Source organism: Polyodon spathula, chromosome 23 (assembly GCF_017654505.1).
Source record: "Polyodon spathula isolate WHYD16114869_AA chromosome 23, ASM1765450v1, whole genome shotgun sequence".
NCBI lineage: Eukaryota > Metazoa > Chordata > Actinopteri > Acipenseriformes > Polyodontidae > Polyodon > Polyodon spathula.
Window position 1 is genome coordinate 14,578,988 of NC_054556.1, and position 26,583 is coordinate 14,605,570.

The window sequence follows — 26,583 nt, forward strand, 5'->3', positions numbered from 1 at the left end:
TCTAGGTGCTTCTGTTCCAGAAATATGCATTAAAAGTGATGGCTAGGTGTGTGTGCGTGCAGGGGTTGCTTAGTGGTGTGAGTGTGCAGGGGTTGCATGGTGGTGTGTGCGTGCAGGGGTTGCATGGTAGGTGTACGCGTGCAAGGGTTGCGCGTGATGTGTGCAGATTTGGCACAAAAGAGGGGGCGAGAGGAGAGGGCAGAAAAGAGGGTGCAGGGAAAAGACTGGGAAGGGTAGGGTAAAACAGAACTACTATAATAATTTATTTTCTCTTTCGACTCCCAGTCCCCTGGCTACACTATATTGATGGACATTACATAAGCAAATGAATCACAAATTCCTTTTTTTGGAATATCATGTTCCTTCTCAAAAATGTGTTTTAATATTATCCTTAAGTAAAGGTAAATGACTGTTTTAATTAATTTGCATGTATCTATTTCAGTGCAATGTAGTTTCTTCATTGGAATAAGAAATACGTTTTTTTTTTTAACATTTACATTTTATCTCAGTTTTTTCATAAAGAAAATAATGTTTTCTGGGGCGAGTAAAAAATACATTAACTTTGATTCATGTACTAAGGGTTACTCTTAAATTAATTCACAATCCAGTTTATGGTAAACTGTGCTGCATGACATAGAAACTCAGCTCAGTTCCCAAACCTGGGCTGAATTCGAAAATTGTCTAAAAACCAAAGCGGCCCAGATTTTGGGACATAAATGAAAACAGGAGCAGTCTACATTTAAAACTGTGATTACATTTGAGATAAACTAATGAATCCTGTAACAAAACCGCAATAGTGTATATATTTGATATTAAAATACATCACGCAAACTATTATATATAAATGCTGTTTGAAAGAAAAAAGCACAAAATTACAGAAAAAAACAATTCTTACATTCGTGCATAACATGATAATTCATATAAAGTAATAACCCATAGTTTGTTATGTTAGTATAGCAAAATGCCACGTTATATTTTAAAGCAGATCTCTTGCTCTTTCTCTGATCGCAATGTTAAAAATGCCTGCAAGCTTTTCTACTCATGTGACGACATATTCATGTGACAGACATGGACCAATCAAAACGCGAGACTGTTATGTGGTTCCATCACAAAAACCGGGGCTGTGTCATACCTCATTAAAGGAATCCATATGCATGTAGTAAACACCTTTATGTGCTGTGTTTGCTCCTACATCAATCAGTCATAAATCACAAACCTTGAATCAAAAAAATAAATTAATCCCTCAGGCAGTATCAACCTAAACATTACAAAACATGAACAACTATTTCCATTTACAACGTCATTATCAGCATATTGTTATTATTGAAATGTGATATTATTATTATTATTATTATTATTACTGCAATGTTTTATCAGAAAACAGCCTCCTGGTCTGAACAGCATTTTCTCATGTATTCTTGAATGAAAGCTGTGCCTAAAAGATATGTTAGACGTACAAATGCTTTTAAATTTTATCATCTTTTATTTGAATCCCAACACAATATGCCCTTTGGCACTGCCTGCCAACCTTGAAAGCGAACACCCACAGTAACTCAATAACTAGTTACAGATCAGAGTGTCGGGTTACTTGTCCTTTCACAAGGAGAACACAACCAGACAAAGGTCACAGGCTGTAGATACGGCTAGCGAATGGGGTCTCTTTCTCTAGGTGACTAACAATACCAAGTTCTTATTGAACTACCTGCTTGAATCTGTTGCATTATCTCAAGGAAATGAGAAACTGAGACAAAAAAAAAAATTGATTCAACACAAAAAATAGAATGACCAAGAGAATAACGAAATAAAAGGCATATGAAAAAAAATACAGCCAACACCATTTCTATAAAGTCCCGCTTCTTTACAGCATTACTTAAAGCTTTCAATAATACGAAATGATACAGCACAGGTGGCATGACCTGGCTGGGATATGACAGTAACACAGCTTGCTGAGGAAGATGCACTTCCGAAGACTAAACATTCTGCAACTTCCTGCACAGAAGAACTTGGCACATTTCAAGACGCACATAACCAGTAGTAAAGGCCATATGGCTCAAATCTGACAACTGTAAAACTTAACTGCAGGTTGAGTGGAAAGCTGGATATTATTTTTCAGAAGTTGCACTGCCCCCAGCAGATTCAGGCTAAGACATGCACTGAGTTTGCTGAACGTTTGTTCGTTTTAGTTTTTCTCTATTCACGCAGCACCTAGTTACAGGCGCAAAAGCCTCGAGGCCTCCTGTCCCTCCTCCTCCTCGTCTGTCTTGGGGATTGTTGGCAGCAGAGCAGTGCGTGCTACTCCCCAGAACTTGTGAGGAGTCAAGTCCTTGTTAGTAGCTGTGAACTTCCAGCCCAGGTGTGAGCCACAGGTTCGGCGCTGGGCAATGGTCCAAGCGTATCTACGAAACAGGATTAAAACAATTGTGTAGGGACACAAGGTAAATTAACAAATCTTATACATGGAAATACGGTATGTCAGCTCAGGGAAACAATAGGTGACCACTATACTGGGAAGACTATAGAATGTGTATTATGTACACAACTATGCTACACAAGTACAGGCAATAGGAGACTCGCATTGCTTCAAGGAAAGCAGCATGTTTGCAGTGACATGTCCAAGATGATTCAGCCCAACTGAAATTGCAGCGTTCAATAGGCCTTAACCCCTGTGGCATCATGCGTTGACCTGTCCCTCGCAATGCCACAAGGTTATTACTAACTTGTAAAATAAATTCAAAATTTACAGTAGGGCCATGGCAGCCACAACAGGTTTCTTCAATTTATATGCACATGGAAGGAAAACAACTATGTATAGGGTGGATCATATAGATATCCATTTTACACAACACCTCCATCAAATCCACTTAACTGCCTTCACCTTTAATTAGAACATAAGAATATGAGAACATAAGAAAATTCACGTATCTAAGTACGTCAAAGTCGAGTCTTAAAAGATGCAAGTGATTCTGCCTCAACAACATGACTAGTTAACCACTCCATACCCTCATCACTCTCTGTGTGAAGAAGTGTCTCCATTTGTCCTTAGTCTTCACTTAATTTCCAACTGTGTCCTCTGGTCCTGGTTTCTGTAATGTGCTTAAAGTAATGGTTAGGGTTAACCATGTCAACTCATTTTAAGATTGTGAAGACTTCAATCATGTCACCCCCATTAATTCTTCCTTGCTGTAGGCTGAACAGATTCCATTCTTTCAGCCTATCCTCATAAATCATTCCTTTAAACCCTGGGATTAGCCTGGTTGCTCTTTGTTGGACTATCTCCAGGGCTACAACGTCCCTTTGGTGCGGTGATGACCAGAATTGGAAACACAACATCTCCATGAAATCCACTGTCTTCACCTTAATTAACTGTACTATTACCACTGCAAGATGGAGTTGACTGATAGTGGTTTTTATTGGAGACCATTGCTAATGAACAGCCAGACAAGACTTCAAAGCAAAGGAAATCTTTTTTTACTTTTTTTTTTTTTTTTTTAACAGACTAGATGCAAAAATGCAGCTGCGACATACACTGGTGGTTAAAATTATAGTGTCGCCAGCCTTGAAATGGAATGACTATGCAGGACAGCTGTTCTGTGCAAGTTGGTGACACCATAATTTTGACTGCCATCCATGGACCCTGTTTACAGATGACGATAATCTCAATAATCTGTGCTAAAGAAGGTCCTAACCAAGTATCACCACATTTGGACAAGACTCATCTTCACTAACATCCATTCCGGCTTTGGAAAATATATAAATGTTCACTTGACAGTTCAGATAAAGTTCTACAAGCACTACTTTGTCTTCACAGCTTAGATATTAATGCCATAAAGTACTTGGATTCCACCTGAAAAAGTTTTTCAGGTCCAATGCACAATCGTAGCAACGCAATTGCGGTAAAATGCCATTTTGAGCTACAGTCAATTAGATATACACTAACATTAGTTTCTGCTGGATCCAAAACAATAAAAGGCATTGTGAAATAAAGGTCAGGGTATACGGATTTGAATGAATGGGACCCACAGTTGTATCCTCATCTACTCAGTTTTTTGATCAAGATACATGACATGTTAATGAGTCTGTCAAGACCACTTTTTCTTCCCCACATTATGTATGTTATGATGATATATTTCCATTGATGTTGCATAGTCATTGAAGCTTGTCAAACAACAAAGTCAGCTTTAAACAAATGACCTCCTCTGGGGTACAGTTCAACGATAGATCTCTCCAGACTAAATCCCCAAGCTAATTACAGACATCAGAGTAAATCATCAAGATATAGCTCAGTTTCTTTATAAAATACATCACCCAATCTCCTAATGAGATGAAAGAAGATTTCACAGTGTTTCTGAAATTAGGAAAAGAAGTAGCAATGGGGTTTATTTTAAAGTGAAATATTTCGTTCCAAATTAATTGGCCAAAGTATCACACTCGTGAGCAGAAGCCAGAAATCGTTTTTACTAGATGTCTGTTAGCAAAAACACACTGTGGCTATAGAGAGTCCAGCAAAGGGCAACCATACTGATATCAAGGCAGAAAGGAATGATCTATGAAGATAGGTTGAAGGAACTGAAATTATTTAGCCAAGAACAAAAATAAATGGCGTACTTAATTAGAGTCTTTAAAATCTGAAAAGGAGCTACAAAGTTAGCCCATACTTTAAGTACATGACAGAAACCAGGACCAGAGGACACAGTGGATAAGGTCGTAGGACTAAGTGGATATAGATACAAGACAGAAGGAAGGAGACATGTCTTCACACAGAGAATCGGGAAGGGTATGCAATGGGCTACATAACATTACAGTTGATGCTGAATAACTAGGATCCAACTTGACAAAACTGAGATCAATCAGATACTAGGAACCGGACGATCTTAGATGATACACATTGTTTGTTATTTTAAATTCCTATTAAATCCTATTACATTCAAAGCTATTAGATATTTTAAATTGTGCTTGGTCAGTTTTTGTGGGATTTATCAAGTGCTTGCTGTTATATATTCTAATTCAATTGAACACAGTCAACTATAGTCAACTCTTAATTGAAAGACCTTGGAATGCATGCAAATTGTTAGTTACCCTGGAAACCAGCTGTGCTGCGTTGATGGGCGACCCATCAGGTTGAGACTGTTGGCCTTGTACACAGTCAGGGTCTCACGGACGTACCCATGGGGATTCACAAACGCAGCCATGGGTCCATACAAAGACAAGCTGTCCATACAAAAACAAGTTGATCAGCATTGCAAATAGATGGATAAGTGCATTTGAGAATGACTTCAGTAACCCCATTCAGTGACCTCATGTTTGCTTGTGATTTATTAATGGAAGATGATAACCAATCCTTCAAAGTTTATAATCCTGACATTGGTATTCATGAAGTGAAGAGACAATGACAGGTATGTGTTAGGGGGGGGCACCAAATCAACTTTCTGTAAAGCAAGCATGTTGAAAGAAAATCGGCTTGTGCATTGAATTATTTAAGCTCAGAAAGCAGTCGCTTAGGACAAATCTGGATGTTGTTGTACAAAATTCATGGGTATTAAGTCTCTTGCGTAGATTTCGAGATGACTTTTAACCCTGTTCTCTAAGAGAGACAGAAAGCTGTGCATGCTGTCTAATGGATCAACAAAGCAACAGACAAACAAAGTGCCCTTCGCTATGGATATCTTCTGTTAGTGGAGACAGGAGTTAATTTGGGCTAAACGCTTCATCTAAAAACTTCCCCCAATAAGAAATGCCCTCTTAGTGAAGTGAGAGACAGCAGGAAATGCAAAACCAAAGAACATCAACAGCAGCTAAGGAACAAACCATCTCGCCAGCAATTTAACAAAGGAACACACTTCATCCATCATTTTTTAATTTCCTGTTCTTTTTCTATTTCTTGACAATGATCTTGATGTCGTTTTTCTTGGATGTACAGTTATTATCAGCTTGTCTGTTATTATGAAAGCCATCTAAATTAGTTTATGACTGCCAAATGTTTATTTTGTTCTACTGGGACGGATATAGGATATTATTTCAAACTCTTTCTCAGCTCTTTTACGCTCCAATCAAATTTCTACCATGTTTTAGCCTCACTATCCTGGCTAAAGTGACAGAGTAGATCAGCGGTTGGGACCTTTTGGAATGGAGATGCAGATTTCAATTAATTAAAATATTGTCTAGACAATAAAGAACTAAACTGCAACCGCAGCAGCAGAAGAGGTGGTGGACCTGGGCTCCAACTCGTTTTGGACCCCTGGACTGGACAGCCAAGCAGGAAGAATGGAGGGCTGAAGGGGCCCCCATGTGCGGAGCCCGTGGTGAGTTTGGGCACGTTCTGGAGGACTGCTTCTGTGGCGACCCCCAATATGAGGAGGCCTAGAACCAGGGCCTGGTTGGGGATGCGGTAGAGTGGATCTGGGTGAGAGACCAGACTCAGCCAATGCCCAAGAGTGGTGATCCCGAACAGCCACAGCCTAAGCCTGCCCTAGCGGAGGAGGAGTACCGGCTGGTCCCACCACAGCCACTGGAGAAGAGCAGCTGGGAAGCCTTCCTCCACACCATAGGGGTGACACACGAGTGCTAGCTCTGTGGAGAGTGAATACCTGCTGGTTCCACCTCCACCGCCATGGGAGGACTGCTTGTCAATCCCACCACCACCAGCAGAGGGAAAAGTGCAGAGGCAGGGTGCTGCCTGGTGCTTATTTCTCTCTTTTTTCCCCGCAGGGTTGCTGAGGGTCCCGCTTCGCCTGGGGTCGCCGAGGGTCACGCTTCGCCTGGTGTCACCGAGTGTCACGTTTCGCCTGGGGTCACCAAGGTTCTTTGCTTCGCCTTGGGTTCGCTGAGGGATCTGCTTCGCCTGGAGTCAACGAGGGCTCTGCTTCGCCTGGGGTCGCTGCCTGGCTTGCGCCGCCTGGGGCCGTTACTAGTCCTGCAGGACCACAGGAAGCACCGTGGCCGGCGCCTCAGAAATTGGGGCTGCCGGCTACAAAGAAGTGGGGGGAGGTCAGGAGAACAGCTCCCCCAGCCGCACTTTCACGGTAGGAGAAACAGTGGCCGAAGCCCCGAAAGCTGCCAGCCATGAAGGAAAGGGGAGAGAAGGACCTCCCACCATGGCCGTCCCCATTGACACCTTGCTCCCCCTCTTCCGGGACATTGAGACTGAGGGGGGAGGTGGCCGTTGAGGCTATGTGTGCTTTGCACAAGGAGGAGGGGGGGGGGGGGGGGGGGGGTATATGTAACAGGGCGAGCAGCCCTGTTCAGTATTTATTTTAGAACAGGGTTTCCCCCTCTGCCCCTGTATTGTATTTTGTGTTTGTATTATGATTTATTTATTTGTGTGTGTATATATATATATATATATATATATAGATGACGGCGAACCGCCATGTGTTTTCTTTATTGTTTTATATTTGTATATATGACGGCATGGCCATGCGTTTTGTTTTGTAGTGTTTTGCAGCGTGGATGGGAAGCTTCATCCACATTAAAAACCCATGCAGAAGATCACCTGCATAAATACCTGCAGCTCTCTGCACTCCGGGTGTGGTGTTCGGAAGTGGAGAACGGGAGAGCGAGAGGAGAGATTAATTTAAAAACAAAGATATAGGAACAGCGAAGGCAATTGCCCAGCCTGACCTATACTTGTATTTTGTGTTTGAGATTGTTTTGTTTAAACCTTTTATTTTACTGCTCTGTGAGCAAGTGTTTATTTTTGTTCAAATATTTCATTTATTTTTGTTGTTTCTGTCCGATAGTGCTTCTGTCAGGATACACTGCTGCATATTAAGCACAATTCCAGTCTCTATAGTGATGATTTTTTCAGAACACACAATGTTACAAAACTGATATATTCCTTTAGGTGTGGTGGAAACCAGATAAAAAAGAAAGCAATTTTCTTAGGCTAGTAAATGATTCTGTAAGCATGAAGTATTAAAGAAATACACGTGATAGAAGAAAATGTTGATGGGTATGACTTATGTTTTTTTGTTTTTTTTCTTGGAACTGTGAACAGTAGCATAGCAGAAAAGTGTCATGAATATCAAACATTATTTTATTCATAAAAACAGACATTGAAAAAGATTAGTTATGATTTAAAACACTGTGAACGAAGGCCAGTATCAAACGTTTGTCTCTCTAGTTTGAGAACCCCTGATCGAGACCACAGGAGGACTGTTGGACAGTCATACATTTTTGTACTTCTATACTTGGAAGTCTTGTTTGTATTTAACACAACAAACTCACCTAAAGATTTCATTTTTGGTTGTCATTTCTGTATCTTGACAGTGCTTACAACAAAGAGATGAACACTGTGGAAAAGAAAGAAAGAAAAAATAAAAACAGTATTATAACAGAAATTCTGTTTCCTCTAGCTTATCATGTACCATTAATTTAGCAAACACATTTTTAATTGATACTCTTTACAACACAGTGGATCAATACAATCGTAAGTGAATGAGAGCAAAAGTTAGACGTATGCTTTTTACCAATTTCTGGAGGAACAAAACAACCAGTGTGTCTTGGACAAAAAACATAACTATGTATTTCCATGCATTTTATTTGACTTCTACTACAGTAGTTCAGTATCTGTAATTCCACATAAAAGCCCGTCCCAGAAAGTGGTTTGTTTAAATAGATTATCCATAAAATGTACACTGTGCTTTTTGGTCATTCCAAAGAACTACTTAGAAGCTTCATATTATTTGGAACTTGTCAAGTGAATTGTTGAGACGAAAAACCACCATTTTTTAAATTTGAATACATTTACGGTGCCCAATTATTTTACCCACAACTCTCTTCCCATTTAGAATGTCCAATTAAGTTCCCTTACCGCAGCAATTACTTGCACAGCTCAGGAAAAAAGAACTTCACCTATAAAAACACACAGACTATGCGCTTCACTTCATAATGAGAAGGGCCTGGTTGATATAAAAATAAAGACTTAACTTAAAAGCTCTTACATTTACTTTTAAATATGGATTTTTTTTTTTTTTTTTTTTTTTTAAACCCCATGTCCTAAAAATATTTAAAAGCAAACATTAAAGTGAAAAGAAATATATGCCCTTCAATTAATTTCATAGGTCTGAAAGAAGCAATTTTTATAGAAACACATGCATAGAATGTAATTCCATCCCAGTTTAGGGTAAAGCAAATTCTCAGTTTGCATGCCTTGCCTTCCAGGAAGCCTGTTACTGTTTTTTCACCACATTGTCTTCTGGGTCAAAGCATGTTGTTAATAGTGGAAGCATTGAAGTTGAAATGAGCCAGGAACTGCAAGACAATTTAAAAGCATAGCTTGCCAATTGAGATTTATTTAACATAGTGTAGGACCAGATATGATGCGCATTTCACACCTATATAATGAAAGGGTTTATATGGATGTATGTATAGCTTCAAAACTTTTAATGTAACAGTTTTCACAAAGCATGCCAATATTTACTCTGTCCATTATATCTAATTAGAGCGCAGTCGCTGGATAGCACTGCCGATTTTCAGCAGCTGTATACGCAGTGCGTCATCAATGGGCAGGCAAGCTGCAACTCTATGAAAAATCTGTATGAAAAAGAAATACAAATCGAAGCCCAGTGAGAAACAGACACCGTAAAAAGAATTCAGCAGCCCAACAGGACTCTGGGAGTTTTCTTAATCTATATTTCTTAGTTATGGTCCTTTCAACTCAAGTGAGGTAACAAGTGTATAAAATAACTCACGAAGAATGGAATAATCTCTCTAGCCATCAGCTTTTAAGATACTAATCTTGAAACTGTGGTGGAACTCTGATTACTGCAATGAGTCTGGCTTAATAATGATTTTTAACTGCAAACACGCTTGTTTGTTTTGATCACTATACTGGTGATTGGGGGATATTCTGAATGTCAGTTTACTGTGTAGGAGTTTATACCGTCCATTGTTTACTGTGGGTGAATCACGTTAACACAAACGCTCCCGTTCTAAACAGTGGCAACTGTAATATTCATTCTTGTATATTTTCATCCTTGTATATTTTTATATATATATCCTTATATAGTATATATATATATATATATATATATAAACAACCAATGCACTGAAGGTATTCTCTCTGAGTGTACATTATCACTAATATGCAGCTACATAATAGATGTACACAATCATTTTTAACAGAGGGTAATTTGTGTTTTCTCCAGTAAATACATGTTTACTTATTACAGGGTATGGCAGGGCGAGAGCCCTAAATGTCAAAAGTGTGTGGGTGTTGGGAATATAGGTTTGGCAGAGATGGGGTTAATGTGTATCTCCGCCAGCAATCACAGGTGTGGCCGTTCTCCAGTTAGTATTAAATGTGGCTAACTGGGGAGTGGCCACTCTTTTCCCATATCCAGCCAGTTTAGTTTAGTTTTTGTTGCATTCCAGGAAGATTTTTACTGCTGTACTTCTTTGGTCGTTTCACCCCAGCGGTAGCTGCAAAGCATGTCAACTGTTAGGCAAAGCAGCTGGTTGGTCATTGACAGGAAAGAAGCTAATGAAGGGGTGGGGATAATGTAACCCTTCAAGTGGAAATAAAAAGATTTCTTTTACCTAATGTACATATCAGACCTACAGCTCTGGAAAAAAATAAGAGACCACTGCAAATTTTTCTTAAATCAGCATCCCTACATGTATGGCAGCCATCAAGTAACCTACAAAAAGAATGGCAAATGGCAGCTGTGGTGAAGTGCACAGCGAGGACGGTTCAAAACAGGCTCCTAGGGGCAGTGCTGAAGTCGTGCAAAGCTAGAAAAAAGCCTTTCATCAATGAGAAGCAAAGAAGAGCCAGGCTGAGGTTTGCAAAAGACCATAAGGATTGGACCGTAGAGGACTGGAGTAAGGTCATCTTCTCTGATGAGTCCAATTTTCAGCTTTGCCCAACACCTGGTTGTCTAATGGTTAGACGGAGACCTAGAGAGGCCTACAAGCCACAGTGTCTCGCACCCACTGTGAAATGTGGAGGAGGATCGGTGATGATCTGGGGGTGCTTCAGCAAAGCTGGAATCAGGCAAATTTGTCTTTGTGAAGGACGCATGAATCAAGCCAAGTACAAGGTTGTCCTGGAAGAAAACTTGCTTCCTTCTGCTCTGACAATGTTCCCCAGCTCTGAGGATTGGTTTTTCCAGCAGGACAATGCTCCATGCCACACAGCCAGGTCAATCAAGGTGTGGATGGAGGATCACCAGATCAAGACCCTGTCATGGCCAGCCCAATCTCCAGACCTGAACCCGATTGAAAACCTCTGGAATGTGATCAAGAGGAAGAATTGAATTGTTGAATTTTTGCGCCAGGAGTGGTATAAAGTCACCCAACATCAATGTGAAAGACTGGTGGAGAGCATGCCAAGACGCATGAAAGCTGTGATTGAAAATCAGGGTTATTCCACCAAATATTGATTTCTGAACTCTTCCTAAGTTAAAACATTAGTATTGTGTTGTTTAAAAATGAATATGAACTTATTTTCTTTGCATTATTCGAGGTCTGACAACACTGCATCTTTTTTGTTATTTTGACCAGTTGTCATTTAATGCAAATAAATGCTCTAAATGACTATATTTTTATTTGGAATTTGGGAGAAATGTTGTCAGTAGTTTATAGAATAAAACAAAAATGTTCATTTTACCCAAATACCAGAGAAACTGATAATTTTGCAGTGGTCTCTTAATTTTTTCCAGAGCTATATATATATATATATATATATATATATATATATATATATATATATATATATATATATATATATATATATATACATACACACACAGTGGCTTGCGAAAGTATTGACCCCCCTTGGCATTTTTCCTATTTAGTTGCCTTACAACCTGGAATTAAAATGGATTTTTATTTGGATTTCATGTAATGGACATACACAAAATAGTCCAAATTGGTGAAGTGAAATGAAAAAAATAACTTGTTTCAAAAAATTCTAAAAAATAAATAACGGAAAAGTGGTGCGTGCATATGTATACACCCCCTTTGCTATTAAGCCTCTAAATAAGATCTGGTGCAACCAATTACCTTCAGAAGTCACATAATTAGTGATCTCAGTATATATATACACCTGTTCTGAAAGGCCCCAGAGTCTGCAACACCACTAAGCAAGGGGCACCACCAAGCAAGCGGCACCATGAAGACCAAGGAGCTCTCCAAACAGGTCAGGGACAAAGTTGAGGAGAAGTACAGATCAGGGTTGGGTTATAAAAAAATATCAGAAACTTTGAACATCCCACGGTGCACCATTAAAGCCGTTATTAAAAAATGGAAAGAATATGGCACCACAACAAACCTGGCAAGAGAGGGCCACCCACCAAAACTCCCGGACCAGGCAAGGAGGGCATTAATCAGAGAGGCAACAAAGAGACCAAAGATAACCCTGAAGGAGCTGCAAAGCTCCACAGCAGAGATTGGAGTATCTGTCCATAGGACCACTTTAAGCCGTACACTCCACAGAGCTGGGCTTTCGGAAGAGTGGCCAGAAAAAAGCCATTTCTTAAAGAAAAAAATAAGCAAACACGTTTGGTGTTCACCAAAAGGCATGTGGGAGACTCCCCAAACATATGGAAGAAGGTACTCTGGTCAGATGAGACTAAAATTGAGCTTTTTGGCCATCAAGGAAAACGCTATGTCTGGCGCAAAACCAACACCATTCATCACCGCGAGAACAACATCCCCAAAGTGAAGCATGGTGGTGGCAGCATCACGCTGTGGGGATGTTTTTCATCGGCAGGGACTGGGAGACTGGTCAGAATTGAAGGAATGATGGATGGCACTAAATACAGGGAAATTCTTGAGGGAAACCTGTTTCAGTCTTCCAGAGATTTGAGACTGGGACGGAGGTTCACCTTCCAGCAGGACAATGACCCTAAGTATACTGCTAAAGCAACACTCGAGTGGTTTAAGGGGAAACATTTAAATGTCTTGGAATGGCCTAGTCAAAGCCCAGACCTCAATCCAATTGAGAATCTGTGGTATGACTTAAAGATTGCTCTACGCCAGTGGAACCCATCCAACTTGAAGGAGCTGGAGCAGTTTTGCCTTGAAGAATGGGCAAAAATCCCAGTGGGTAGATGTGCCAAGCTTATAGATACATACCCCAAGAGACTTGCAGCTGTAATTGCTGCAAAAGGTGTCTCTACAAAGTATTGCCTTTGGGGGGGTGAATATTTATGCACGCTCAAGTTTTCTGTTTTTTTGTCTTATTTCTTGTTTGTTTCAAAATAAAAAATCTTTTGCATCTTCAAAGTGGTAGGCATGTTGTGTAAATCAAATGATACAAACCCCCAAAAAATCCATTTTAATTCCTGGTTGTAAGGCAATAAAATAGGAAAAATGCCAAGGGGGGGGGGGGGGGGGGGGGGGGGGTGGGGGGGGGTCAATACTTTCGCAAGCCACTGTATGGAAACAAAGAGAATTGAGAACAACAGCACTCCGTTGCAGGTCACTATTCTGAAACACTAACAACCAATAATATCCCAGGTGACACTAAAAGAATGAAATTCACAACCTGATACATGTGTTTCCTTGGCAGACTGCAGTCCCTAAAGTAGAAATCTACAAGGAAATAAGCTAATTAATAGTACATTTCACTCTGACAAATTGTTCCAGTGGAAAGGTTGCTAGTGGCAACCCAGCATCCCTGGTTTATATACTTGGCCTTCTGAGACTTGAGGACTTAATTTATGCGTTAGGAACCACACTTTAATGTTCAGATAGAAACCCACATTAGTGATCTATTGAAATCCATCTTAAAAGTATTATTGGCTCCCCACACTAGGTGCCGAAAGAATGTAATTATTTTTTCTTAAAAGAACTAGTTTGTGTTCACGTTAAAAAAACAAGAAACCAACATTAATATACCATTTACCATGGTAGTATTCAACAATTCTACCTTTGTACTATAACATTTGCACAGCTTAAGAAACAATACTACTTGTGTAGCACATATACAGTAGATGACACTTATTAACAACCTCTTTGTTCCCAGCAAAAAGATGTCATTAACTGAAAGTTTCCAATAAGCAAAAAGCCCCCACTTTCAAGTGCACTTATATGGAACAACTATACATACTGTAGTTGTACAAATCTGGCACTGAAATATGCGTGCTTTAAATGTTGCAGTGTTAAAAAATGACCATGAGGAACACTAAATACCCAAACATAGAACTGTTTACTTCATGCATGTGTAAAACAAAAAAAAAAGGGGGACGTAGGCTTAAATAGTACTACGCAATGACGTACTACAATTGTCCTTACAATGAGTAAAGCAAACATAAAAATATGTGTTGTACTTACAATTAATTTTAAAGAACACACTTTTAAAATGAGAAATTGTCCAAAGTTGTCTGCTTTTTACAAAGTACTACCTCCCGCTGTAAATCCATTTCAATTTTGCGTGCAGCTTCATATTCAGTTTGAAAGCCACGATTCTGCCTCAGTCCACCAGAAATACGGAGTTGTGAAGTCAGTGTGTTATAAAAGCTGCATGATGTATGTGCATAAATCATGCAAGTGAGCTCTGCAGCACTGGCAACTAGTAATAACGTCAATAAGCGGCACGCAGTTGCTAATATCAGAATTCCATTAACATTAAAGTCTAGGGGACGGGATTGGTTCCTGGGAAAATGTTGTTACTAACCGAAAGTTGTCTTTATCAGGGTTAAACTTTCTTCCTATAAACTTTAAACTTTCATCCTATAGAAAGTCTACACCCCCTTTCAAAATCCCCCCCCGTAACAGCAATCCTAAATTAGCTCAGGTGTAACCAATCACCTTCAAAATCACACACCAAGTTAAGTGGCCTCCATCTGTGTTAAATTGTAGTGATTCACATGATTTCAGGATAAATTCAGCAGTTCCTGTAGGTTCCCTCTGCTGGGTATGGAAAGTGTATGGAACCACCAACACCCTGCCTAGATCCAAACTGGATGACCTAGCAAGAAGGAGACTGATCAGAGAGGCTACCAAGAGGCCAATGGCAACTCTGCAAGAGCTACAGGCTTTTATGGCCAAGACTGGTCAAAGTGTGCGTGAGACAACAATATCCCAAGCACTCCACAAATCTGGCCTGTATGGTAGGATGGCAAGAAGGAAGCCATTACTCAAGAAAGCCCACCTTGAATCCCGTTTAAAGTATGCTAAAAAACACTCAGAAGATTCTGTTGCCATGTGGCAAAAAGTTTTGTGGTCTGACAAAACAAAAATTGAACTTTTTGGCCTAAATGCAAAGCATTATGTTTGGCGCAAACCCAACACAGCGCATCAACCAAAGAATACCATCCCTACTGTGAAGCATGGTGGTGGCAGCATCATGTTATGGGGATGTTTCTCATCGGCAAGGACTGGGGCACTTGTCCGGAATAGAAGGGAAAATAAATTGAGAAAAGTACAGAGAAGTCCTTGAGGAAAACCTGCTACCCTCTGCAAGAAAGGTGAAACTCGGACGGAAGTTCACCTTTCAGCATGACAACGATCCAAAGCACACAGCCAAAGCTATACTGGAGTAGCTAAGTAACAAAAAGGTAAATGTCCTTGAGTGGCCCAGTCAGAGCCCCGACCGAAATCCAATCGAAAATGTGTGGCATGACACGAAGATTGTTGTCCATCAACGCTCCTCAAGGAACTTGACAGAGCTTGAACAGTTTTGCCAGAAAAATAGTCAAATATTGCCAAATCTAGGAGTGCAAAGTAGACCTATCCCAACAGACTCACAGCTGTAATTGCTGCCAAAGGTGCTTCCACCAAGTATTAACTCAGGGGTGGAGACTTACCCAATTATGATCTTTCAGTTTTGTATATTTAAATGCATTAAACTCTGAGGCACTGACACAACAAAATGTGAAAAAAGTTCAAGGGGGTGTAGACTTTCTATAGGCACTGTATGTGTGTGTGTGTGTGTGTGTATATATATATATATATATATATATATATATATATATATATATAAGATAGCAGGGATAGGGTTAGTGGCCTCCCTGCCTAAAAAAAAATGTGCAAATGCACATTGGTTTAATTTAATTAGATTTCTGTTAATTGTTTTATTAATTATTCCCTGCACCTGGTGATCACTGTAAATTATAGCCACGTGCAGGGTATTTAAAGAAAGCAGCCAGTGTGCTCAGGGCTGCTCCTGTGTGGAGAGCCCAGTTAATGGTTCTTTCAACCGTAAAGAGGGAAAAAAAGAAAAAAAAGGTCCTGTGTGTTCTTTTTTTGTGTTCACAGGTAAACGGCTTAGCTGTCCTGATGCATAGTTTAGTTTCCAGTTGTGGTTAGCTAGTGCTCAAAACAGAGCTAGGTGTTTGTTTTGTTTTTATTTATTTTTGCAATTAAAAAGTGTGCATCAGCGTGGTTTCTTTTGAATCCTGTGTGTGGAGTCGTGTTTAAAGAAGGGAAAAGAACCCAAGCGAGCCTGTGTGGCGAGTCTCGAGTTTTCTCTCTCTCTCTCTCTCTCTCTCTCTCTCTCTCTCTCTCTCTCTCTCTCTCTCTCTCTCTCTCTCTCTCTCTCTCTCTCTCTCTCTATATATATATATATATATATAATGTATGTTATGGTTCCTTTATAAAATAGGTAAATCTATAGATTAAACAGTAAATGTGTAGATGTACCAGCTCAGTGGTCAAGCTACAAAAGAACCTTATAGAGTAGATTTACCAGCTCAGCTCTTTAACCTAGCATAGTACAAGATGTAATACTTTTTTAAATGTTGGCTAAAAGCATGTGTTTCTTCCAAAATTGTACATTTGAGATATTGTGTCAGACAGCTATCCTGTAAAGTAAGTATAGATAACAAAACAACTGTTACAGCAAAGACGTATTTTCATTTAAAAAAATAATATATGTTACTACTTTAGGTTAAAGTGAGTTTCAATTTTCAAATACGTTATTCTCGTACTACCTGGGTCATTTCACCTCAGCAGTGCCTTCTGGGTCGAAGCATGCTATAGGAAGCAACTACTGTAGTTGGTGACAAAGCAGGTGCAACACAAAATGAAAGCATGGCTTGCATCATAAATCATGTTTTTAAATGAAAGTGTTTACTATAGCGAGCTTCTTTCAAAACTGATACCTATATAATGAATAGGGGTGCACAACAGGTTGGATACATGGAATTATTTTTAATTACAATCAGCTGAACAACATTTGAAATGAAGTGATTTTGTTAGCCTCGACTGAATAACCTCTCACTTTGTGCTGTACAGTGTAAACGCCATCCTCCAATAAGTACTGGGACATCTTACCTACCTTCTGATATTTTTGCCACCACCCCTGGCCCTGCCTGCGGTGCTTGGATGGGGGTTGAGTGGATGTGTGCATCTGAAGTCTGGACTGTGAACTCAGCTGGACTGAAGACAAGGTGGAAGGCACGATTCCTTTCTGGATCTGGACTTTAGCCAGTCGAATTCTGAAAAGTGAAGTAGAATCAGCAGTGAGAACAGACCAGTGCCTACATTACAGTGTATTAATCCATGAATCAGCCAGGGTTCACATTTGTATTAACTGCTTTTCCTATGTTTTCATGCTTTTTATGCATTTTGAATTCTTTGTGGCAGTCACTATTTATTTCCAGTTGAAGTAAAGTAATGTGATTTTATTATCAAAACGTGACAGATTTATATCCCCATGGCGAGAGGATCAAAAATAACCTGACAATATGTACTAAAAAGGTTGCTTTGGATATTAAACAAATGTGTAGATGGTGTTGTAATGTGCCACTATTTGTTTTACAGGTTATATTTTAATAAAATATCCACATCTGCAGCGTTAACAATCTGTAAAACTTTCAATTCCTTCCAATATCTTTACAGTGGTTGTAGCTCTCAAAATATTTCCAGAAATCTTACCTGCCATGCAATTTCATTCAATATACAGGTCTGAAATGTGTAGTTTTGAAAGAAACACATATTACAGCAATTGTGCATTTCATTTTAAAACATGCCTAGTGTAGTACCACATATCATCATGGTTTAAAACCACGTTTGCTAAATACGTGTTTCTGTCCAAACTGCATATTTGAGACCTTTACTTTTGTTTTTCTAGGACCCTCTTCTAAATGAGGCCTCTGTCTCAAGGGGTAAATCTCCTAGTTAAATAAATAAATAAATACAGTGAATGGATGTGGAAGGGGAAAATGCATGGCCATAAACAGTCACTGTGTGAGAAGTGCGAGCGCTTTCAATACATTCCTGCACTTGAAGAGCTGCAAAAAAAAAGGCTTTTCATTAAGGACTATGATGTGGTAAAATGAACACAGCATTTGTTAAAGGTACGTGTAATGACTTGTGTTCAGTTTTCAGGTAAGCTAAAATGACATGTAAATGTGTGAAGAGACCACGAATGAACAGCATTTAAGTAACAATCATTTCCATCCAATTCTTGAAAGTAAAAAGGGGTATTTTGTGAATGTGCATCACTGCACATTTAAATAAAATAGGTTATAAACGGATGTGTTTTCTTATTCTAGTAAAATTGTTATTTTATTTGATTAATTATTGGCCTGAATTACGTGAAGCCTCAAAGAAATGATAAATACTTCGTACTACAGTACAGTAATATTTCAGAAGAATTGGGGTTGCAGATCACAAGCCACCTTAAGAATACACTCCGTTTAAGTGTGTATACATATGCATGAAAAAGAACTCTTTAATAAGGGCCCAGTTAACTGATAACTGTAAAAAAAAAAAAAAACAGAAGGTTTCTGCTGTGTTATGCAGCTGCTGTATTTGTAAACAACCCTTCCTTTGCACCAGAATCGACCCACAGTTTGGTTTCAAAGGGTGACGGACTAATATCATTAATTAAGATGGATGACTCACTGCGTTGCAGTTCTGAAAGCAACGACACAGGGCTCTGTTGGGAAACATTTAAGTATTGACAAGAGATTGACAATACCTGGAACTAGCTCTGTCTGTTTTTCCTTTTTAAAATCTGAATTTCTCAAAAACAGACTTCCGGTTAGAAGAAATTAAATTTAGCTTAATGTGCTGACCAGACAGTACACGTGTTCTACCAGTCTAGAGCTCCTGAACGGACAAGTCTCTGTACATACTGTACATTGGGACCACACAATAGGGTGATCTTAAAAAGAAGGATACAATTCGAACTTGCATGGAAATTCACTTTGCAACATGATCGGGCAGAAGCCCACAACTATTTACTTATTTATTTATTTTTAAATCAATGCAACTTTAGCAGTACATAAACAATCCTGACTCCCTGTGTTATATATATATATATAGTGCTGGAAATGCCCCCTAGTAGAGAATTTTAAAGCTACTTTCCTCAAAACTTTGTTCTACAAATGCACTTAATGGAAGTTTGCAGCACCCCCTGCTATTTTTCAAATGCATTTTCAATTTCCATCTGCCACCTCCTGGTGGCAGGAATAATAAAGTACAACTGATTAAAAGCTGGTCATAACCGCTACTGCATCGCCATACTGTACCAGGCTTGTGGTGGGTGAATAGCTGGCCATCGCTGTATCTTCAGATTCTGGAAGATCAAGATTTTACACTTTATTTAAATATATGTGACCAGCAATTACAAATTTGGAAATGTCGATACCGCGAGCACAGCTTGGCAGCCATTTGAAACAGGTAGTCAATGACAATCAATAAATTCCCAATGGTTATATGTTTGCAAAACAAAAAAAAAAAAAAATGAAGAAATGAAAGCAATTAATTTTGCAGTCAACATAGAAACTCAGTAACACTGTGTAACAATTATTATTATTTTTTTTTTGTTCCTGGGTAGTAAGTGTTATTTCCTAATTGCTTATGCTTCAAAAGTATAGAAAATGGCTATTATTCCCCACAAACTTTGCTTTTGTGACCAGGACAGTGAGATTTCAAAATATCACTATTTCCAATGGGAAAACGGGCAAATGTGTGCCTTTTCGTTCACATAAAGTCAGAAAAAAACAACATATGAATCCAAATTAACATGTATTTATACTAAAGTAATACAAAAATAACTACAAAAGATTTAGAAGTGAGCAGTTTTTCGAAATTTATGATTATACTGTAAATACAGTAAATAAAGTTTGTGGGGAATAATAGCCATTTTCTATACTTTTGAGGCATAAGCAATTAGGAAATAACACTTACTACCCAGGAACAAAAATTGTGTTACAGAGCGTAATTTACTGGAACTGGATTATCCAGCTAAAATGTCTTATTTTTCCGTTCTTTTCAAATTGTGGTAATGGAATAAGGGGATGCTTTGTTTTTGCTCCCTTTCTAGTTGATGTGTTTTCATGTGTCAGATAATATTGTATTGAATTATTTTCTAAGTGAACAGTAGATGCTCACTTATCAGCATGAGGAAGCAGGTGTATTGATTTTGACTTCTAAATGAAGGGCTTCATCATCTTTTATCATTTATTCTTTCAGAATCTATCAACATTCACCTTTACAGCCAGACTGCTCCTTATAGCATTCTCTCTGATATTCTTCAATGTCTTTAGGAGCATTCAAGCTTTCAGAAGGATGCACCTTGAGAGGATAATATATAGGGTTCCTCTGGGTAGATCTGAATGGACCACACAACTATTAGAAAAAGAGTAAAAAACAAAACAAAAAAATCTTGAAGTATTTTATCTATGGAACTGTTTTGTGGCATCTACTTTATGTAGTAAAATATAACAGCAGCGTTCCAACTGTTAAAACGCTGTCTGAAAGCAAGTGGTCTGTATCATTAAGACAGCCAGAGGCTAAAATAATGTGGCTCCGTTACTTCTCAACTAGACTACAAAGGCAACAACACAAATCAAAGAATTCAGACAAGAATACAGCCATAGAAATAAACAATGCAGGGTATGAAACCTAGTTAGCAGTTTAAAAAGTCATGCGACAATAACCGTACTTATCTATGTGTCACACAAGAAAAGACCAACTGACACAAGAAAAGATCTGTGAACAAAAAAATATAATATTTCACAGCCATTTAGTGTTGGGTTTTTAAGAGACGAGACTCATACCAGCAAGGGAACATGCTGTTCTTAACAAGCAAATTAAGAAGCCAAGAAACTTAACACGTGCCAAGCTGTCAGTGTGAATGTGTCACGGATAGCTTGGTGGTGGTGTCAGACCAGGAAGAGACAGACTTTACTACAGGGTAGGAGGTGCCAATTTAATAATAAATAAACAGTTTAAATAGAACACAAACACTCTGCAAAAGAAAACGGCACGATGGCCAAAATAAACAACCCTGAGTGAGCGATCCGCGCCAATTTTATGCATCTGTGCCTGGGCTCTATTTCTTACTAAATCATTAAATCAGGATCAGTCTGCATGTGAACTGCTTTGTCAGGGAATGCAATCAGTCCTTCCCTGCCGACCTAAAACACCTGTGCACAAATACATCCATACATTTTAAATATTAATAAAACCACACCCGAGCACCAATACATCCATAAACAAATCATAAAACAACAATAGACAATACAAAATAAACAACACACACATAAGGGCAGGGTGTACCCCTTCTAAGCATGTCAAAAAGCTGTGGGTTTAGGGTTTTCAAATTGGAAACGTTGAGGTGCTAAAAGCACAATACATGTCAGACTGGGGATGCTTCAAGTTGTCTTTCGATAATAAAGTGAACTGTAACAGGATCACTTGCACTTGTTACACCAAAGAATTAGGAGAACCACAAATTTCTAGCTTAACAACCTTTCTTTTGTGAAACATCTGACAAGTTAAGGTAAATATTTACAGGTATCCTAATACTCAGACAAACTTTGTTTGACATGTATTCAAAAGGCAAAAAACCATGTCAGTGATCGGCGGAAGTAACATAATTCACAGAAATTAAAAACACAACAGGTTCACCTTTTACTGATTTTCCACCTTGCCACAATTTGCACGACAGTTTCAGAGCAAGATTTTTTCCCACATTTATTTACTCAAGTTCATTTTGAGTTTCCATTTGCTTGTTCAATTAGCTCCAACATCACGTTATACTTTATGCAAATGTGTCTTAGGCTTCTTTGTTTATTGCGAACAAACGTCAAAGAAAGGAATTAAAAAAAAAAAAAAAATTGTTTAACTTAAACTGCTACATGGCATCCTTTCTTTTGTAGTTAATTCAGTGGGTAACATAAGAACCTTTCAAACCTATTCTTACTTGTGAGATATGTTTCTACCCCAATACAGTGTTACATACAATGGCTTTGATTACGTCTTGCACATTAACAAATATTCTTATCTGAATATCCGAACATATATATCCAATATGTTTTTCAAAAAGTCAGAATATAAAAAAGTCAAAGTATACTCAGTAACTCTAATAATAATTAGATATGTGGAGATCTAGAGTGTGTACAATTCTAAAGCGTCACGAGAAGCCTTCACTGCATCCCTGCTAACAGCAGGGGGTAATAAATGAAAGATATTTCATTCAAAAAAGGTACCGTTCATTTAAGACCATAGACAAGAACGAAGTGTTCATAAAATCCCTCTCACCTCTCCAACAGTATCACGGATTAGCACTTGTAGAACAATCAGGTTAATACAGTAAATAGCAGAGTTTTTTGGTAATGAAAACAGATTTTAGAATTTATAATCGTTTTACATTATTAATTTGTACTTCATTAACAAATGGCATTTTACTGTTTGCAGCATTAACAGATCTGGTTTTGGTTAATGTTACTGGGTAGGTATGTTTTGGGATATAAGACAGTTTCCAGTTGTTTGCAATATAAAATAAAAGTAGGCTAAATGCAATCCTGCAGGATATGAATGGACCATTCAATTGAATCGCAATAATATTATTACTGGCCTCTTCAGGAGCACTGCAGACAGTCCTGGCTTTCTGAACTACTCTTAATTAAGTATATTAAATAATCAGGAGCCAGGAGTCTGATGTAAAATAGTAGCAGACAAAAGTATTGGCACCCTACACTTAATATAAGATCATTCAACAAAGCATGTTAAATACGAACATTTAGTGAGCATTAGCCACTAATTAATATGACAAAAAATACACAATTTTGGTCATTTAACAAACAATCTTTATGTAAAATACAAAAGCATTGGCACTTTTAGCATTAAAAGTCTGTAAAAATAGAAAATAACTAAATCTACTCAGATTGAAAATCATTACACAGTAACTATGTTGAATTATAAAGTCAATAGCCAGAAAAATAGGTAACTATTGAAGATGTTGAAGGTGATAATTAAAACAAAGGAGTTGTAATTACGTTTGAGAAAAGGACATAGCAAACTACAACAAAAGAAATAGCTAAAGAACAGAATCAAAGAAATAGGTAATACCAAAATCCGTTGAGCAATTAGCAAAAAGTACCACAGAACAAATTCAACTGAAATGACTGAAAGAGGTGGACATCCAAAAAAAAAAAAAAAAAAAAAAAAAAGAGATGGACCATGTAGGAGAATCGTCTGCGCAGCTAAAAAGAAATGCTTTGGACAAAAACTCTGCAGCCAATCACTGTGTACCCAATCTGTTTGAGCTGAACTAAAATACATGCAAGCCAGAATGGGCCCAGATTTCACCAACAAGACGTAACATACTGGTTAAACATTATCATACATTTCTAAAAGCTGTAATAGAAGCAAAAAGAGGTCACAGAGCAGGAGGTAACCTCTCAATTCTAACAAGAGGGTGATTTAAGGAGCTAACTGGCCAAGTATCCATGGTAATATGGATCTGAGGCCCTGTATGATGCGTATGCAGGTATGTGTCACTGTTCTATTTGGCCTGTCAACTAGTGTGTACACCTAGCAGATTTAGCTTTAAATGTTTAATTGTAAAATGTTATCAGTATAAAAAAAATGTATACAGTGGGAAAAAAAATAAAAAATTTTGGCTAACAAATGAAAACTGTCTGTGATGCGTTTGATCCATGCTATTCAAAATGTTCACACTCTCTGACTGAAAGAAATACAGTAATTATGCAAAGGTTCATTTTCACAGGGCCCACAACGTGCGGTTCTTGTGTGCTCTTCCACTGGGTACACACAGTAAAAACACCCTCTTCACTCACTCGCTTGGGCTTCTTTGTGTCCTTATCATTTAGATTGCAAGTGACAGCAGAAGAGTGTTTTGCAGTTCTTTATAGAAAGACACTGTAATGATTTGAATTGCAGCTGGCTCTGAAAGGATGAAACCATCTCTCATTCCTGAATCAATCTGCCTTAGAGTCCAGGAGCTGATCTTCAGTTCTAGCTGCCTGCTAGCCTAAGTGTATTTATATTAGTAAGTGCTAGCACCATCTACTGCAATAAGGGTGTAACGATAGACTGATGTGATATGTACAACAATACATCCTGGTGGGCTACGTGAATGATGTATAATAAGATTGAAGGTTCATTTAATGATGAACTATTTTGTTAAAAGACCAACCTTAAATGAAATGGGACCATTTGGTGAACTACAATGAGCTATGTTGTGCCTTTGGTCTTGTATCATGATACAAAGGATGCATACCTCTATTACATTACACTATCTCATGTAAAGTATCATGATTTATCAATACACGATTAATAATAACATTGCTAGATAATTAATAATTATTGGACTGCTGAGGATCTTTCAGCCAATCAGAGCGCATGTTTTGCCTGCTGTATTCCACAACACAGCATGGAGTAACCCAGGAAACAGCAGAATCTTCTTTGTCAAGGTATATATAAAATAGATTAAATAAATACATTATTGGCAAATTGACCTTTGAGGTTAACCCAGCTTGTTCTGATGAAACACTATTTACTGCCATGCCAACAGTAAAGTCTGCACAAAGATAAGTTTAAAAGTGCATTAGTCCAAAGGCATCTTATTTTTGCAAATTAATGCAGTGCCCTATTTACTTTTTTTTTTTTACATTTTTTAATTTATTTTACAGATAAAAAAAGTTATCCAAACTCAGAGGCAACAACTTTGATTGATTAGATTTAATACCAGTGATTTTAAAATGTACTGTACTAAACATATTGACTGGATCATTTTTATATCATTACCTGAAGTGCTGGATTTTAGCACGTCAGGTATGTAGACTACCATAAAGATCAGAATTGCTGAAGCTACAGTCCTGCAGGAAAACTTGTGTATGTATGCCATATATATATATATATATATATATATATATATATATATATATATATATATATATATATATATATATATATAATAAATAAATAAGAAACGCAAGGGAAACAAATGAAAAACCCAGACATTATATATATATATATATATATATATATATATATATATATATATATATATATATATATAATGTCTGGGTTTTTCATTTGTTTCCCTTGCGTTTCTTATTTATTTATGTTTGGTGGCCAAGAGAGGCAGGCTGCATGTGTGGTTCTTGTAAACCCAGTTTAAGAAAGCTGCATGAAATCAGTAGTTGCACAAGGCCAAATTGGAAAGCAGACAGAAGCATTTAAATACACCCTCTGGTATTTTAATATTAACTGGGTCATTTGCAATTTGGAAGTAGAATGTCTTTCCCAATAAGAAAATGATAATCAAATGACCTGAAAGGTACGACCAACAAAGCGTGACAGAAAGGTGGGATCATGTGGACTTAATGCAGGCTTCCACATCTATAACTATTTAAAAGTAACTTCCTTTTTTTTTCCTTTTTCTGAAGGCAAAGGAAAGTGGAATTAAAGTGAGCATTTGAAACCTGGAAGAGCTCAATTACAGTAGCCCCTTTGAAATGTAGCATTAGCGAAATAGTGCCACCTACTGGTAAACTGCTGCCATCTCTTCAGCAAACAAATTACTGTAGTCAAAGGTTTCAGCTGTTTTAGGAGTAGATTTCATTCTGAAAATGTATATATAAAAAATTTAATAATATCTGTGGGCCATTAGGGTAACGTTATTTTTTAAACAAATATAAACACACATCACAGGATGTGTTTCTCTCACAGTACTCATAACAGTACTCATGACATTTATATCACTCAAGAAGTGAGTGCAAACCTAAGGTTTTAAAATCCATTTTTTTCCTCTTAATAACACCATGTAACAATTTTTTTTTTTTTTTTGTTCCTGGGTAGTAAGTGTTATTTCCTAATTGCTTATGCCTCAAAAGTATAGGAAATGGCTATTATTATTCCCCACAAACTTTGCTTTTGTGGCCAGGACAGTGATATTTCAAAATATAACTATTTCCAATGGGAAAACGGGCAAATGTGTGTCTTTTCGTTCACAAAAAGTCCGAAAAAAACAACATATGAATCCAAATTAACATGTATTTATACTAAAGTAATACAAAAATGACTACAAAAGATTTAGAAGTGAGTAGTTTTTCAGATAAATAACTGCTATAAATGGACCCAATACGATAGATACAAATAATTTCGTTATGGCGTATATTTCATCCCATATATGCGTAAACATGCATATTTCTCTAAACATGCAGTCTCAATATTTCAAACCCTTTAGTTACCCGGTAAAAGCTGCAATTGATTCCCCATGTTATTGTTGATATTCTGATCTCCTCCTCCCTCTTCTTCAGCCATAGTGTTTGTTTACTCCGAGCTGCACTCTGGGAGACGAACAGCCGGCTAGTATTTGCAAGACAGCAGCTCAAATATTATCATGCATAATTTACAAGAGAGACTTCTAGT

At 38.0% G+C, this 26,583-nt stretch overlaps 1 protein-coding gene across 1 annotated transcript; it reads right to left on the minus strand.

Moving 5' to 3' along the window:
• Positions 1-893: 893 nt before the first annotated feature.
• LOC121298419 (protein cereblon-like) lies at positions 894-26,475 on the minus strand. Its single transcript, XM_041225545.1, has 6 exons — positions 26,403-26,475; positions 19,420-19,471; positions 17,225-17,384; positions 8,224-8,288; positions 5,077-5,208; positions 894-2,396 (listed from the first exon to the last, which is right to left on the minus strand). The coding sequence occupies exons 1-6, from the start codon at positions 26,473-26,475 to the stop codon at positions 2,210-2,212; spliced, it is 669 nt and encodes a 222-aa protein (XP_041081479.1). The 3' UTR covers positions 894-2,209.
• Positions 26,476-26,583: the final 108 nt, after the last annotated feature.